The sequence below is a fragment of the Anser brachyrhynchus genome (assembly GCF_964034855.1).
Source record: "Anser brachyrhynchus genome assembly, chromosome: 13".
NCBI classification, from domain to species: Eukaryota; Metazoa; Chordata; class Aves; order Anseriformes; family Anatidae; genus Anser; species Anser brachyrhynchus.
The window spans coordinates 13,864,558-13,882,412 of NC_137708.1; the positions used below are offsets into that span (position 1 = coordinate 13,864,558).

Sequence of the window (17,855 nt, forward strand, 5' to 3'; positions counted from 1 at the left end):
TGTTGTCCAAATGTCAGCCTGGACTTTCTTATTTGCTATTTTGTGCCGTGCGTGTGACGTTCTCAGGGCAGGTGACATTGAGCCAGACCCCCGCAGGAGGCTCAACCCTAATGCTCTTGGACCGGGCAGTTACTTTGTTCCCTGGAGTGACCTTTTGGGGCTGGGGATGTTGGAAATGCTCCTCAGTGCGAGGGCTGCAGCGTCGGCTGCCCCAAGCACCCCGGTATTATTATCGGTCCAAAAGAGCAGTCAGTATGATAACGTGGCTGCAAACCCTCAGTGCCATCTTTATAGTATAAAGAGAACAAAATTGTTTTGAAGGTGTTTCCTGTGAACTGCCACTTATTTCGCAGAACCAAGCGTGCTCTTCGTGTCTGCGGAGTGGAAGTGGAGGTCAGTGAGGTACAAGCAAATGCATAGCGAGTAGCAGGTAAAAACAAACATGGAAAGGAGGCTGTCAGAGCTAATACAGAGCCTTGTTGCACGTTGAATAAAGCTTTTAAGACTTTATCTATTTTGCTTGGGGCAAACAGTGCATTTTGTTTCTGTTTTGCAGCGAGCATAAGCTTTCAAAGGTTAAATAGAGAGTATTAGGTTATGGTAAGTGGTCATCAGAAGCTTGCTTTACAGTCATGGCCTGTTAAATTGTTTACTGAACCTTATTACAGATAGATCCTTTTGATGCTGAAGAGAGTCTTGATTCCAGTTCACCTCCTTCTGGACGTGAGTTTTTCAGAAAACCTGGGAAGAGAACCATGAAGGTTAAGATGCTTCATATTGCAGGCCACAGATAGTGAACTGTCACCACAAACATACTGGTCACCCCAGTAAACTTTTAGCATTTTGTGTATCTTAGCATGTTTTCCCAACCTGTGCTCTTACACCTGCTGCTCTCCAGCTCTCAGTTATTCTGGCTGCAGCTGGACAGACAGACAGGATCTGATCTGGCTGAGGCTGTTGTAGGTGGGTTTTATTTGCTCTCAAACCCTCTGGGCACTGCCTGATGGGGAGCAGTGTGGTTTACAGGTAGCAGCATTAACCTCAGGTGCCTTGAACATCTCCATCACACTAACGTGAAGCAAACACAAATCTGTAATATTTCAACAAGGAAGGCTAGTGTAAGTCCGGTAACAGAGAACAAGGCTTTTAGATATTCTATTTGGACATTTTTGGCTGTATAAAAAGCCATATATTTTTATTTTAAGACCAAGTATTTTAATCTCTTTTTTTATTTTCCTTTTCAACCCAGCTTCTAGGTTCAGGATGCCTAAAACACAGCCCGTGTGTCCTAGAGGACAGCCCACAGATGCTGTGGGAACAACGGGGAGATCCAGGCAACTGGAGCTTAGGCACCGAGGGATTTCCAGCAGCCTCCTGAGGCAGGCAGGGCCAGCGACCCTCGTATTTGCACAGCGATGCTCAGTTAATCTTTGTAGAAGAGTGACGTGCATTTGTATGGAAGTCAGGAGGTGCTCGGGCAGCCTGCCATCGGGGACCTTTGTGTATGTGGCTTATTGGGTTTGCAGAACTCTTTGCAGGATTTCCATGTGTATAAAACCTGATGCCAGGACTTGACAGTAAGTCCTCAGATAACCTGTGCTGTCAGATAATCTGGGCAAAATGGGTTCCTGGCAGTGCCAGGAAACTGCTGGAATACAGAAGCAGACTGCTGGGGTGAGCAGAAACACAAGTATGGGAGCATGGGAGCGAGGAGGGAGCTCACAGAGCAAAGTACTAGGGCAGAAGGTGCACTGGGGTAAATCCCCTTTTGTATAACCTGCACGTGCTTATAACCTGATCTGCTGCCAGGCTTCAGGTTGTTTTGTGTTTCAAATAATTTGCTGATTACACTGTGAACAGTGTATCGTACCTCTATAGTCCTGTGTTGGACCTGTGGCACGAGAAAAGGTTTCAGGTTTCTGTGAAAAGGTGGTCAGGTCTGTGCTGCCATTGTGCTGGGGTAGAGATGGAGTGCAGAGATGCACAAACCAATACATACCACGTGGAAGTTTAAAAACATGACACGGAAAGTTTGGAAGTTAATGAGGAATTATGTTTGTATGCTCACAAAGAGAAAAAGATGCATCTGAAAATAGTGCCACAGAAGCACATCATTAAAGTTTGAGATAATGTCCTGCTGGTATTACTTGCAGGCAGGACTCCTGTGTTTTATAGTGGAAAAATTCTTTTTAAAAATAATAATAATAATAAAAAATCAGTAGTGACAAAGAAAAGATGATTGGCGGGAGATTGTTTACTTTCCATAACAGCCGCACATTAGATGGCTTCACATTTGGTGTTTAACTGAAGTTTACTCTTTTTTCAATAAAAAGCAGTCATTTCCCATATTTTGAAGGGCCTGTTCTGCTTGGAGGCGTGCAGCATGTCCCCTCCTTGGAGTACTCAGTCGTTAAAATGCTCAGTTTGTCAGGACCGGCTGGCAAGTGGCTGCTGGGTGGCTCTGGCCTCTGTGTTCACCCACCAGGAGAAAAATATGAAGCTGACCACACGGTCAAATAAAAGAGAAGTTGAGTTTATTGATGTGAAAAGGTGCTAAGTTGAGCCATCTGACCTGATTTTTTTTTTTCATTTCCCTGTATTTTTACATCCTCCCAGCTATCCAAGAGGAAGGACTTGCAGAGGCTGTGATTTCTCCCACTTGCTGGCAGTGATGTGAGGCTAAGAATTTTCCTTAAACTTCCCCAGAGGAGATTCTGGTGCTGGGGACACGTTTAGCCTTTTGTTGAGGAGGCATCTTTGTGACTGAAGGAATACAAATTCGCTGCAGAGCAGCTCTCCCTCTCTATGCGAGTGCGAAGCCTGCATAGCCAGAGCGGCCACAGAGGCATGCTGCGGTGAGCCTGCATATGCAAAATCTCTCCCTGCTGAGATTTTAGCCCTTCGCGTGTCCTCTGCTAATACTTGTTTTGAAGTGATGCTTTGTGTCAGCTGCCACAGCTCGGTGCCACCGTGGGCAGTTCTCGAGTCTGGACTGCTTTCCGGCCGGTGTGAAGTGGCCTCTGCTGCCTGACGGGAGCTGTTGACTGGTGCTGATAGTTTTTGTTGGGAACAAACATCGCAATGAGCCGACTGTGATGGCGATACAGATGTGATTTCCGACAGCCCTTGGATATGTTTTCCAAATGCCAAAGCCAGTGACCTAGTTGAACTGAGGTCTCAGTGAGCCTCTCCACGGATACTACAGAAAAAGATGCTTTTATTTGTTGTTGTTTTTGAGATAATCTGGTAGACAGCAGGCTATGAAGGTTTGAAGAGAGAGTGCAGGTGTGATCAGTGGGCTGGAGTGTCGCCTGTAACACATAGCTGCATGGATGGTAACACCTTAAATGTATTAAACATATCCTCTACCAGTACTCTAGTAATATTCTCCTTCCTACTACTGCAGGTTCATCTGCAGGTAGTGATGTTAGGAAAAATGACTTTTCCTAGTGCTGTCCTCTATATTGCTGAGTTTCCCTTGAAATGACAACTTCTCTAATCATCAGACAGCTGAATTTTGACAAATATTCCTTACAGCATTATGGCTGGTCCTGTAGTTATGCCAGTTCTCTAAAGACCTCTCGCTTCCTTTCTTCAGCAAAATTATTAATCCATACATTTTAATTTAGGATTTAATTTGTGTATTTAGGAAGCCTGTTCAAAGACAGGAGGAAATAACAGCTGAGCTAAGGTTAATGCTTCCAGCTTAGAATTTTTTTTAAGAAGGAATACACAGGTTAATAATGCCCTGTTACTCTCTCGCTGTCAGTAGTACAGACAGCAAAGTCTTATTTTCTATGTTTTCAAACTCCAAATGGAGGATAGAGTGAAGCTCACAGGCAGAGTTAGGTCCAAAGAGGAGTTCTGAGTTGGAAGTTGTCTGTCCAGACCTCTGCTAACCTCTCGTGGTCTCTTCTCCTTTTTCGTAGGCAACATCTTTGTGGTCAGCTTGTCGGTTGCAGACCTTGTAGTGGCAGTGTATCCGTACCCTCTGATCCTGAGCGCCATTTTCCACAATGGATGGACCATGGGAAACGTCCACTGCCAGATAAGTGGGTTCCTGATGGGCCTAAGCGTCATCGGGTCCATTTTCAACATCACCGCCATCGCAATCAACCGCTACTGCTACATCTGCCACAGCCTTCGGTACGATAAGCTCTTCAACCTGAAGAATACCTGCTGCTACATCTGCCTGACCTGGCTGCTCACGGTGGTGGCCATTGTGCCAAACTTCTTTGTTGGGTCCCTGCAATATGACCCCCGGATTTACTCCTGCACCTTTGCCCAGACGGTGAGCACGTCGTACACCATCGCAGTGGTGGTGGTCCACTTCATCGTCCCGCTGTCCATCGTGACGTTTTGCTACCTACGGATCTGGATTTTGGTGATTCAAGTCAAACACCGGGTGAGACAAGACTGCAAGCAGAAGCTCCGAGCAGCTGACGTACGGAATTTCTTGACTATGTTTGTGGTTTTTGTCCTTTTTGCTGTGTGCTGGGGACCATTAAACTTTATTGGCCTTGCTGTTTCAATTAATCCTTCCAAAGTGCAGCCACACATTCCAGAGTGGCTTTTCGTCCTGAGCTATTTTATGGCCTATTTTAACAGCTGCCTCAATGCCGTGATCTATGGGCTGCTTAACCAGAATTTCCGAAAGGAGTACAAAAGGATACTGCTGACACTCCGGACTCCCAGGCTGCTCTTCATCGATGTGTCCAAGGGTGGGACAGAAGGGCTGAAAAGCAAGCCGTCTCCAGCAGTAACGAACAACAACAACCAAGCTGAAATACACTTATGAGCCAGAACAGCAGCACTATTTATTCTGGGTTACCCTTGTACATACAATACATAAGCCTTCCTACCTGTGCATTTCACAGCTGATGTTGCTGGACCCTAAATGGCCACCCCCTTCTCATGCAAGGAAGGAGTCTGGTACCTTTATTGCTCAGCTTATCACCGTGACATCACGGCTTTGAGTAAGGATTTTAAGAATGGAACAACTGCCCTTTACCTTTTTTTTATTATTTTTTTTTTCCTATGCCGTCATTCACTGTGTGCCTAATGAATTGCTTTGGTTGCTTTTGCAACAAGCATGCCAATACCCTCGAAAAGGGAAGTGTTCAGAGTGCATGGAAAAATGCAGCTATATTTGAAATGCAAACTGCAGAATTGCTGTGTAACACAAACCAACTTCTCTCTCCTCCCTCTGAATTCTGTTCTTTAGCATTAACATAACCCAAATTACAGTAATCGAAGTGTAAACTGCATGATTTTGTATCTTTTCAGTTAGGTTAGTAACGGTGTTAGCCAGCAGGCATACACATGAGCACAACGACTTCCACTGCGCCTGTGTTTGTTTTCCTTTTTCCTTCTATTACAGCTTAGTAGGTAGCCTGGGCTGAATGCAAGGCAAACAGAAGCCAGACCTAGTGAGTGTCTGATGTGCTCATTTTAATTGAATCTCTACAGATATTAAGTACCCTTGCACTCTCCTTCCAGGCCATGAATAAGAGTATATAGCACATGACATAATCTGATTGCAGGAAGATACTTGGAGCCTGATTCTAATTTAGGCAGTGTCCTGCAATGGCCAGCATTCGTTCCAAACATCTATCAGAAGTCCCTTCTGCATGAGCATCATAAAAAAAGATGAACGTTACAGAGTCCTATCCGCTTAATGCAGATGCAGGCTTTTAATAAAAGAGGAAAACTGAGTTCCAGTGATACTTGCACTTGGACATGAAGGCAGAAGGGGAAGGAAGTTTTTATTCCAAATATCTTTCCTTTTGCCCACCACATAACATGAATTTGATGGGGGAAAAGAGCGGAGAATTTTATTCCATTTTGTTCATGGGCGAAGCAGTGATTAATTCATGGGAGCTGGGAGAGGAAAGCTATATAAGCATATTCACGCATCAGTTCTCAGTTAAAACCTGAACTCTGTTATCTTTGTCATTGAAAACCATGTCCTGGAGTGCTGGGAAGGCCAGTATCGCATTAGAAACAAGCACATGGGCAGAGATAAGGCTGTTTCTTTAATGGAGTGTGTGTAGGGGGGCTGGTTGCTGTCTGTAAATACGACTTTATTTTTCCTTCAATTCATTGTAAATTCAACTCCTTACGGTTTTAAATGAGTGGAACCTGCTTTGAAACAGCCCCATTAAATCAGCAGATAAAACTCCCCTGGTGCAGCTCTGTCTTCAAGCTAGCAAGCCTGGCTTGGTGCCCGTGTACCAGGGGGCACAGCGGGAGGTGCACGAGGGATGGGAGCAGGTCTGAGCCCCGTGGGTGTAATAAGGACAACAGCAGGCCTCCTCCTGATCAAAGAGTGCAGCCTTCTCCCAGTGACTTAAGGTACTGATTGTAGTCAGAGCAGGTTCATAGGGCCGAGCCTTGAACCACGGAGAGCCTTTGTGCCTCAAGATGAAAGTAGGCAGGATTTACAAAAAGCCCTAGGGCAGGCTAAGTGCCTAATCCTGAGCAAAGGTAAGCCATTTGTGCATTGCTTGTTGAAAGCATCCTGTTGCTGAACGTCCCTCCTGCTGAATATTTTGGGGGAAGAAGAGTTGAAAGAAATTGAGCCCCTTTATGGATCAGACCAAAAAACACTGCATGGTGCATTACTTCAGTGCAGCACGTGTGCTGCCCCGTGGCGAAGGTTGCTGCGATGTGAGTGGGTCTCTGTCTTTGCTGGGTGCCCTGGCACTTCGTGACATTTTCAGACTTGAACATCTCCGCAACGTCGGATGATTATTGTTTTAAAATGCACTGCAGCCAGCATCCCATAATAGGAATCAAGCTGAGTTCTGTTTTGGCCTCTTGATCTGCCTGAGCATGGCCAAATAAAGGTATATTGACCCTCAGAAATAATGTGGTCTGTTTGCCTTCCAGCAAAACCAGTCTGGATGAATTCACACAATTCTGTGCGAACAAGGATGTTTCAAGTCAAACTAGGATAAGACAAGTGCAGAGACGCAGCTGTAGCAGCAGTCAGTGCTCCTGCCATCGCCCAGGGAGATGTCCCCTGTGCTGTGACCAGTCCTCAAATTAGTTTCTAATTAGCCACAACAGCGTTAGTCAGAATCACATTAGCAAATAATTTTATCTGCTCAGCACCAACCCAAGCCAAGTACACTCCTTTCAGACAATCACGAAGGACCCTTTACAGGTTTGCCAAATGTCTCATAATCCTCCACCACTGGGGTTTCATCCTGTGGATCCTTGCCTTTCTAACTGAATGTTTAATGCAGGCAATGCGGTATTTTTCCTTTCTTTAAGCTTGGATTTGCACTATTTCTTATTTGGGCTCCAAAGTAACAGCCAGCGAGCGTTTGAACCAAGCTGGGTAAGCCAAAGAGGTCCTGAACAGGCACACGGTGGGAGCCTCTGCCGGTGCCTGGTGGGAAAAGGAGCAAGAGGAGCACCACAGGCATCTCCCAGGGGCTCGCGGAGTCCCTGCTGAACCGAACTATGCAAAGTGACGGGGCACCTGCCTCTCTTCTGCTGGATTTGCAGGGGACAAAACGCCTGCTGCTGCGAGCTGGGTGCCCTGCTGCCACCCCGCGGGCTGGGGACGGGTCCTGCGATGGGCTCCGGCCATCAGACGGCACCAAGAGCTTGCCCCGGCACAACCCGTTCAGAAGCGTTTTCGGAGTCCCAGCGGGATGATTCAGCTGTCACGGCTGGGTTCTTGAGCGAAGTCCTGCTGGGGCTGGGATCTGCAATACGAAACATTAAGAGCAGGGAATGTTGGCTTCAAACAGAAAACACTGTGCCATTTGCTAGCACTTTGATACAGAGACAGTACTTAGGATAGGATAGAATAGATTTTTATACTGAATTATTTTAAGACTACCCAAGCAGCTCCTTATTTTTATGTTAAGAAATGGTTAACAGGGTACAGAAAGTTTATTTTGTTAACATTTGTTTACAGAAAAAGGGAGGTGTGTCTTAAACTGTGAATCCTGAGCAGAGTCAGTTTCCCCGTGAGAATCTAGCTTTAATCCGAATTTTAGCTTTCAAGGAGATCCCACAGCTTAAACTACATTCTGCCAATTCCACCTGTTGCATACCCCACCTTAAGTCTCAGAAATAGCACTGACCTCTCCTATAAATAGGATTTACATCACTTGCTATGGATTTGATCTGTCCTGAATACTCAAGTCTAGCCCCAAACTCTAAAATTGCTGTAAAGGATGTCAGCTTATGGAGAGATGGCATTGCTATGAAGTAAGATGAATCTCTTGCCATGAAGAAATACTTCAGGGTGTTGCTAATGAATGTTGTTTAATCTATTTAAGAGGAATGTAATTGGTATATTTATATATGAATATATATTGCATATACTGTTTCCGCTTTGTCATTTGATTAAGAAATCTTCAGTATAATTCCTATTGCTATTTTTTGTTCATAAAGTAGATTTGTTCCCTTTACCTGTTAAAACTGTAATAAATCTCCCATTGGACTGCTTATTGATTTTTCCCTTTGCAGTTATTTTCTAATAAATATTTGGAACAGCTTGGGTTTTGTTGACTACCAGAAAGCAGATTGAATTGACATATATAATTGGTTAAACTAGAGATTGAGTTCAGGCGTACGTTGGATTCATGAGTTTTTCTTCCAGCCACCTGTAAGCCAGCAGCCTGATGCACTGCAGTCATCCTCTTCATGGAGGAAACTCTCTGTATTGTCTCATCACTGTGTGTCCCTCCAAGGCCCTTTGCCTTTCTCATGTCTATGTTCTGCAGCGATGAGATTGTGGGTTGCAGCCTGCTCCTTTTTTGTAAGCCATTTCCTGCCCACTCTCAGGAAGGACTACGCAAAAACCCTGCTGTGGCTGCACTTTTATTTTAAAAATCAGACAGCATCAAATGTGCTTCTTTTGGGCTAGTATTTCAAATTTGGGCTTGTGATCAACTTCTGTTATGCTCTGAAAATAAATATTCGAAATACTTCTGAAAAGGCAATTAGACTAGGGTTATTAAATCATCAGTAAGGTCTTAAGAGAGAATTGGCTTTCGTTAAGAAAAGCGGATCCTAAATTAGTAAATTACTTATCAGCGAAAGCAGATCTCTGTTCTTGAAAGAAATGTGGCATCTAGCAATTAGCTTCTACTGAGCTGTCTACAGAGAAACACAGACTTCCATTTCATTAACATTTCTTCCATATTTTAGGCACGCTGAGTGTTCATTGGAGGCGCACTGACTGCTCCTGTGCTGGTGGCAGGACTGTGCCGAGGCTACTGGGTTCTCGGTGCTCAGTCTCAAAAGCTAGAGATGAGGTTGCACTGGTTGGAAAGTGGAAAAATAAATAAACATAGAAATAGCTGCTGTCCTTGCTGCCTGTGAAGGAAAAGCAGCATTTCATTGCAGCAGCAGGATAAACATGAAAACTATCGCATGAAAACTATGGTTTGCCTCTGTCTCATTGGTAGGTGGTTATCTTGCTCTAGCAGATGCAGAATACAATGTCCCCTTCATTGCATTGCCTCAAGCTCACAATTTTGAAACGGGCTTATAAAATTCAGAAAATAAAAAGGGCGAGGAAAGAAAAGCCAACACTTGAAAATAAACACGGAAATATGCCTGAAATGTGTAAAATTCCTCTTTAAAATTGGCTTGCAAGGCGTTAATTCCTACTTCATCATGGACAAGGCTGGACTTGGGGAAAAGACATAAAGGTAAGGTCCTGATGGAAGGAAGCACATTTTGATTGTGGGTTTTGCTGCATTCATGCAGTTCTTCAGCTGGTGGGTCCTGTCCGTAGGTCACAGTAGTTGTACTTCCAGGCCAGCTTGGCCGGAGGTGTTTGGTCGGGGGTCTCGGTGCCACTTCCAAGGCGAGGCTGATGGAGTACAGAGGGTGATCCAGTCACAGCTGCAGCTGGAAATCTCTGTTTGATTTACTGCACAGTGCCTTGTTCCTGTTTCCTAACCACATGCCATGTGTAATCACCCAGTGGATGCTTACAGACAGTATCTGCTCTACATGTCAGTGTGACATCAGGAGTGTCAGTGACCATGGTTCAAACATAAATATACACGTGTATTTGTTACTTAATTTCCAGTTTTGCTTTTTCAATATCGCTATGAGCATATTTCAATACAGGCCAAACCTCCTGGTGAAAATAGATTGGGCAGTTTAAATTCTTCTAACTCGTGCAGCTCTACTCAGAAGCAAGTTTGATCATGAAAGGACTCCCCTGAGCTCTACAGAATAGCACCAAGTTTTTCTTTTAATAATAAAACCATCTGTAGTAACACGGATACCAAAGCTGGTGCTGTCACTGGAGCGTGCAGGACGATTGCTTGAACAGCCCACAAGCCAACACAGAAACAAGATGAGGCGCAGCTGCAGCACTGCGTATTGAGAATTGCTGTTAAAACAGAAAATTGCTGAACAGGAGCAGGCTTGTTGAACAAACAAGGAGTGCTGTTTGTTCCATGACATCCCAGGGCAGTACTATTACTTATTTTCCAAGAGGCATGGGAATTCATCAGCTGCTTCCCCTGCGAAACTTGCAATGCTCAGTGATGCAACATGCTGAAAAAAGATTTTATGATAGCTGCAGATCCCCAAATGTCCGTACGTGTAGTGATCCTAGAGCACCCTTGCACTGGCTCATACCTGCTATTTCTGCCATGAATGAATTGAACTGTCTGTCAGGAGTGAGTTGGTGTTATTTATTTATGTACTTGCTAGAAAGAGTAGTAGCTGGGAGATAAAATACAGCTATAAAAGACAAGAGATGCCATAATTCAACTCCAGGATAAGATCTCTCTCATAGTGACTATGTGGATATCAATATTTGTCCTAATGCATTTACTCCCAGGTTTATATTGTGAAGCCAGTCAATAAAGAGCTGCTGCATATGTATTTAGAATTTTATCAGCAAAATGCAAATTACTGGGCCTAATGCAATATTTCTTACTATAAAAGCCCTGAGATAAGAAATGCAGAATGGGCTCTTGGAAGAACTCTGTGATGAGATATGCAAATGTTTTCCTTGGTGGTAAGATCCGTAAAATTTGTACTACTGATGAACTACATTTGTGAATAGAAGCTCCATAATATTGTTAACTTAATTTTCATTTTGCAATGCTTGTTTATGATATCCGTTATTCAGATGCTATAAGTAAAGCACTGCACAGCAGAGAGAGAATTTACGGTATGGGGTCAGTTTCCAAAGCAAAAAGGGGTGGTCTGAACCATTAATTTAAATATGTTTCCATGTGATCTCCCAAGCATGTTATCCCAATAAGGTTTTTAACTCAAATAATAACTTCTAAGAGGCCAGGGAAACTTTAATGTCTTTGAGATTAGAGGCAATGGCTGTGCAATCACTGCTTGCTTAGATTGCCTCTTAAATAGTCTGAGCCATCAAACCATATTATAAATCTTTCCAGTTGAAACACCATTTATTCTGTATGTAGAATATGTTATAGGTAACACACTTAATAAATTGTGGTTTATTGCAATTGTAAATTTATTTAAAATTGTAGATTGTAATTGTGTGGTCTATTGTAATTGTAAATTCTATCTGCATTGTGCTCTTCTGCTGTGAACAAAACTTCAGAATTTCCTTGGAAGTAGGCTGCAAAATTTATTGTTTCTTCAACTGTAAGCAGGTTGCTTTGCCTTGAGGTAGGGTTTCCAGTGGTTTTGATAACTGTGTAGGATAGAGGTATTAATCTGGCATCAAAATACAACCACCTCTTGGGTGAAAAGTGGCAGCTGTTTTTCAATTAATTTTAAAAAAACATTAAAAAGGAAGAGCAGAGCAATTTGCTGGAAAGAAATTAAAAATGTCATCTGTGTTTGAAATGAGAGAGGAATGTATGGAGGGGCTGTACGTGCTCAACCCGGGGCCCGGCCAGGACGAGGAAGTTAATGAAGCCTTTAATATAAAAAAGGACCCTGGGATTTTCATGGTGCCGGGGCACGTGCCCGGCAGCACCTCCAGCTTCGCCTCGCTCCTCGTGGATTCCCCCTCGAGTCCATGGCCTGCCAGTGCCAGGCTTATTGAGAGGAAGCAGACCATTACTGGATGTTTTTCTTTAAAATCTATTTGAATAAACGTATGTTGTAAGTAATAAAACACAATCAAAACTGCACTGCATGATGACGAAGAATTAGCACGTAAGGCAATACAGTAAATAAAGCTACAGAAACATACAGGAAAATGGAGAGTACTTCTGGACACAATAAGTACACAAATGTGTTGGTAATTGATATAAAACTAGTAAGATATATATTTTTAACAACATTTCACTTTCTAATTCTTTTGAAATACTTAAAAACAGCCATTTTCAACCCTACCGTTTTATTATTCATTGATTTATTTATTTTCCAGCCCCCCTTGCAGCATCCTGGCACTCTTGCCATGCCAGCCTGGTGCAGCAAGGGACAAGGAATTTCTCTGAGCTTCTCCAGCAGGAGGAAACACTTCAGAAAAGGCGGCCACCATCATGGAAGCCCCTCAGGGGTGAAGATAAAATGAAGGGAAACTTTTATTTATTCTTGGTCTGTTCTTAGGACTGTACCAGGGCAGCCCAGCTTGACGGGATCAGCTGGGGAGCCCGTTCCTCTAGGATATGAGGATCTTCCAATGATTCACAGCCAGATTCTGATGAACATGCTCCCCCTCTTTCCCCTGGCACTAATTTAGTTGTAACTAAAACCAACTGGCCCTTGTCAAGCACTCCTGAAGGAGCGGTGGGGATGGAGGCCTGGTGCAGCTGGGCCGGTCAGCGCTGAGGGCTGCACCTGGGCAGGCGGCACCCAACCCCACTCGCTTAAATTGCCCTGAGGAGAGGCTCTTCCTCCTCTAGCAGATGGACAGAAGGAAAGTGTGGGGTAGCTGCTGTGCCCCTTCCAGTATGCCTGGGTCAGATAGGGGACCCTGGAGCACCATGGTGGGGTTTGGCATGCTGAGGTTTTGCTGTCATGGACTTACATCCAGTCGTGATGGAGGCTGGGCCTAGAGAGAAGCCTCCCTAAGGTAGGAAGTGGTAATCCTGCCCCAGGGGCTGGGGTGCTGGGGGAGGTGATGTGCTGTGTTTTGGGGGCTGTGGTGGGAAGGATGAGCTGGCTCACTAGGGCTGGGTTTGCCTTTCTGGGGGTGACTGTAGTGGGGGAGGTGAAAGGTTGTGTCTGGCGGTGCTCCTGCTTGCTTTGCGTTGTGCTTCAGATAGTGCCCTGCTTGTGGTATTCTCTTCAAGCCTTGAAGGTATTTCTTCCCCACAAGACTCTTTGCAGTATCCTAGACCAGAAACTAACCTTTCCATTCCTTGTTCTCCATCTTCCAAGCAATGGAGAGGACACATTGTAGTAGTTCTCACCAGCAGGCTGCTGCCTGCAAGCCAGCCATGAAACATCTCCCTTGAGATTTCAGGACAGGCCCTGTTCATGCTCTTTTCCTCATGTAGAAATACATATAGACATATACGCATACCCTGGGTTTTCTAAAAGGAATCAATACCAATCATAAGTTACGAAGCATTGACTGTATAGAAGTTTTGATTTTTCTTCATGGTACTTCAGAGCAAATGGAAAATGCGCCAGGGGCTGATAATGCTTCCCTGCCCTTGGGGAAACATGTCATAGTCACTGGTTAATCTTGTTTATTTTGACGTTTTACTGCCTTAAACTGCTCTGTAACATAAAAGCACATGTAGAGTGGTTAGAGGTGAGGTCTTACAGATTCACTTATACTTGAACAACTGAAAAATCAATAAACTGCAAGCAATGAAGAAAAATGTCCTTTCTGTGCATGTAGAGGAGAGCTGATATTTTTTATTTTTACTGAGGAAATACTAGATAATGCAATCAGGGAATGCAGGGATTTGCACTTTGTGTCCTAGTGACTGGGGAGCGTAAAATGAGCTTTTTCATGGCTGCCATACAGTAGTTTTCCCTTTGCTTTTTTCCAATAGGGAAAGGAAAACTTAGTTTTTGTGGCCCAGAACTGCACAGGAAGAGAATTTAAGGGTTGGTAATACAGAAATTGAAGGCATCCTATTCTCAGTATGTTTAAAAAGTGATGTTTATGCAAGATGAAAAGCAAGACAGGTCTTGCTGTATGAGTCCAGCCCTGCGGAAGGGCTGGGCACTGCTCAGTGCCTTCCTGCATCTGGCTTGGTAAGAGCTCAAAAATGGGGTGCTTCTCCCCTGCTGATCCACTCTCTAGACTGGAGGGGTTTGGCAGGCTTTATTCCAAAAGGGGAATAAAGAGTTTGCCTGTAACTTTTGGTGCTCAGACTGACAGTGTCTTTTGAGATGCCAGACCCTTCCCCTGCTCCAATCTCTGATGCTATAATTTTGGAAAGCAAGGAATAGTTGTTACAATGCCCTATGAGGCTTTCTTGCAAGTTCTTGTAACTGATTGCTTGCTTTGGAGCATGTTCGTGGGTTGTCATTTGAAGAATTACTAATACATGCAGGTGACCTCTTCAAAAAGGCACTGAGCTGGGCTGGAATGGCAGTCATTGATAACAGCTGGGAGGGTAACGATCTCTTGATCTTCATGCTTCATGGAGTATGGTAATCAGCCTTTGGGTAAGGAATGAATGTCACCTCTCTGGAACTGCAGTAATTTGAGGCTGCAATGTATGATACTTATTACAGGCTGGGATGAATTATAGAATCATAGAATATCCTGAATGTGGATCAGGCCAACCCCGGGGGGGGGGGGGGGGGGGGGTTGGCCTGATAGTTTCTATAGGTTTCTTCAAACTGAATGCTTATGATTTGGTCACAACTTGATTTCCTTGTTGCGCAGACACATTTAAAATTCAGCTTTTTTGAGCCATTCAAGTGAAATGAATACCAAGCACAAATGTCTGGATTCAGAGCTTTCAGCTGAGAGTTTTGGCTGTGTTAAAACATAAATTAATATTAGCTGTTAAACATTTCCGCTGCTAATTAAATGGACTATTTATTATGCATAAATCATTCATATTTCACTTTGCAGCCAGATGCGATTTCATTAAGATGCCTAAATTACAGAAGGAGTAGTAGCAGCTATGATTTTTGGGGCATTTTTGGGTTTTGTGTATTATGTTGCTATCTTGTTCTGATTACTAAATACTTTAATGATATATCTAGTAGAATTCACTTCTGTTTTGATGGTGATGTTAGGATGATAAATAGCTCAGCAAAGAAGAGTAAATTGGAACTGAGTTCAGAGGTGACATTTGGATCTTTAAGTCTATAGTTTCTTTAGTCATTACAGGGACACACAAAAATTACAAGGACATGCAATGACCTAGATAGCTTGTATACAAGAATGTATGTCAAACTTACTACATTTCAAACACACGGATTTAAACTGCAGTTTTTCTGTGATCAATAGTGCAAGGCTCCTTTTTCCCAGCATCTGTTCTCATTGCTTTTGACTTGGTAGCTGATGTTGACTTTGGTTTTCTGTGTTTTGTGTAAACTTGAAGAGAGGATGTTGCCTGGTAGCTGGAGCAGAGGACTTTAAGCAGGGGTGACAAGTCAGGAGGTCTTGTTTCTGTTCTTGCCTCTATCTCACATGGTTTGTGACCTTGAAATGAAGTGTGCTATAGTTTTTCCCTTTGGTATGGAGGTACAATTAATTACACTGCAAAGCACTGAGGATGGGACAATTAACATTTATCTAAGGGAATTGCACAATGATTAAGCCTTAATTTGCTGTATGATTTCTTTCTCATTAACCCTGCTGAAGCAGGAACTTTGAAATGAAAATCAAAGGTGAACATCATTCCTGGAAGGGGAGAGGACTTGAATAAGCCAGCTGAGACAAGGCTTTGCAGACACCTTGTATTAATGGCCTGGGACAAATCCCAGGACGGGGTGTACAGCTTGCTGCACTATTGTGGTCCTCTGATGTTCCAACTGATGCCCTTTGGGAAGGGTAGGGGAGTGGATAATGGGGGAAAAAAAATAAAACACCACACAACCAAACACCATGTGACAGAAAAACAGTCACTAAAGGAACAGAGCCAGCTGAGTTTTGAGATCTGGTCTTCTAGCTGATGATTTTCCCCTGAACCTGGTGTATGGAAGGCAGAAATATGTGTAACTTACTAATGCTTTGTGTATGGGTTGGATATGGAAACCCCAATAGCTTGGGAGGATAGTAACTTGTCAGCATCAGCTGTGATAATGGAGAGGTTACCCTGGCAGGACACTTGGGGATGTTTCTGGCCACTGCCCACTGTTCAAGTATCCAGATGAGGTCTGTGATGTGCCCAGCCTTGAAAGGAGCAGGATCCTTTGTCTGTAACACACCAAGGGCTGAGATCAATCAAAAACGAGAGAAAAGACAGACCAGATCTGTGTGCCATGCTTAATTTGATTAAATGTGTAATTATCAGTAACATATTAGAGTCCAGCCAAGCTAATTCATAATATTCCATATGATTTGTTGAGCTCTTTTATTGCAATTATAGGACTGCCTTTATTCTGTTTTTTTGTTTGTACTAGTGTGCACTGTTTATTTCTGGTATATGCAGTCTTCTGTATCTTAAATGAGCCTGTTCTTTTGGTGAATACAATTAGCAGCCATGGAACATTGTTGGATTTGCTGCAGTACTGTTTGGCCACGCTGAGTAATTCTCCCCCCTAAAATTGGGTCATGCATATGGATTTGTGGGTTAAACTCCTACTGTAAGAATAGTAGGCAGAAAACTGGAGGGCTGACCTCTGTTTCCCTGCAGAGTGAACAAAGCTAACTGCATGGAAAGCTGTGGTTACACTGATGTAACACTAGTGCAGGAGATGAACTATCCCAACCCAGAATGACTTTTTCATTAGTTAGGAGTTAGGGCTTTCAGCCTTCTGAAGTTACATTAATGGCAACAAAAAATGTAAATGAGAAGTGATCTAATGTTGCCAGTGTAATTAGTAAAAAACAACCAATATTAGATTTCTATAGGAGTTGATTTTCAGATAAAAATGGATAATATCCATAATATTTTTTGGAAAAAAGATGCTTAGTTGGCCTGAGACTAGGGATTAAGTTGGAGCTGATGTGCAGAAGCAGCAGAACTTTTAAAAAAGCAATGCAGGAGCTGTAGTCTGTGATGCTGGAGGTCAGTCTGACTGAACTGATTCCTTCTGGTATTAAAAAATCACTTCCTTACTCTACAAACCTACTTTGTGTCTAAACTGGATATCCTCAAATCTAATGGATGACTGTATTTGGAGAGAGGAGTCAGAAATCCTTCATTTATGTATAGATGATGCACCAAGCTGCTGTGTGAGCTGATGATGTGTTAGTGTAGATGCAAAAGTGCATCTTAAGCTAGAGCGAGAACCTACTGAAGTGAGGCATAACTAGTTCTAGAAGAATATTTCATTGCTTGTCACAATTAACTGTAAAATCCCATGCACATTTCTTCAATTCATTAGCTAGGCCAAGTTCATACTGCTGGTAACTTACTGCAGGTGGATTTTGTGTAGATGAGACAGGATATATTAGGGGTAAATGTTTTGCAGACAGGATCACAGGTACAGTGAAGTTAAATATTCAGTTATATTACCTGTTGGTTTTCATTATCGTGGAAGATACCTAGAGCATTTGTAACAATACTTTCCTAAGTGACTTAATTGTTTTCAGGACCAGTCAGCTGTCTGAAATTCCCCCTAAATACCAGTGCCTGGTGTTTATTAGAGCTGGGTTCAGGCAAGCAGCTAGTTCAGTGCCTTTATCAGCTCTTTGCTGTGTGCCTTAAACACCTGCCTCCCCCAAATCCTTGTCACTGGGACACAGGTGATTCAGTGCTCAGATGTGGCCAAGGAATGATATATTCCAGTGGGTTAGGCAAGGATCCTGAGAAATGTGAGCCTGAGCTGAGGCCTGTCCCACC

General features: G+C 43.5%; 1 protein-coding gene across 3 annotated transcripts in view; it reads left to right on the top strand.

The window, feature by feature from the left end:
- The window catches only part of GPR50 (G protein-coupled receptor 50), a 119,279-nt gene that overhangs the window by 15,798 nt on the left and 85,626 nt on the right, over nucleotides 1–17,855 (top strand). For all 3 annotated transcript variants that reach the window (XM_080554036.1, XM_080554034.1, XM_080554035.1), the window contains exon 2: nucleotides 3,930–13,000. In XM_080554036.1, coding sequence (XP_080410162.1) covers nucleotides 3,930–4,798 — 869 coding nt within the window. In that variant the 3' untranslated portion in view covers nucleotides 4,799–13,000. The remainder of the gene's footprint in view (nucleotides 1–3,929; nucleotides 13,001–17,855) is intronic.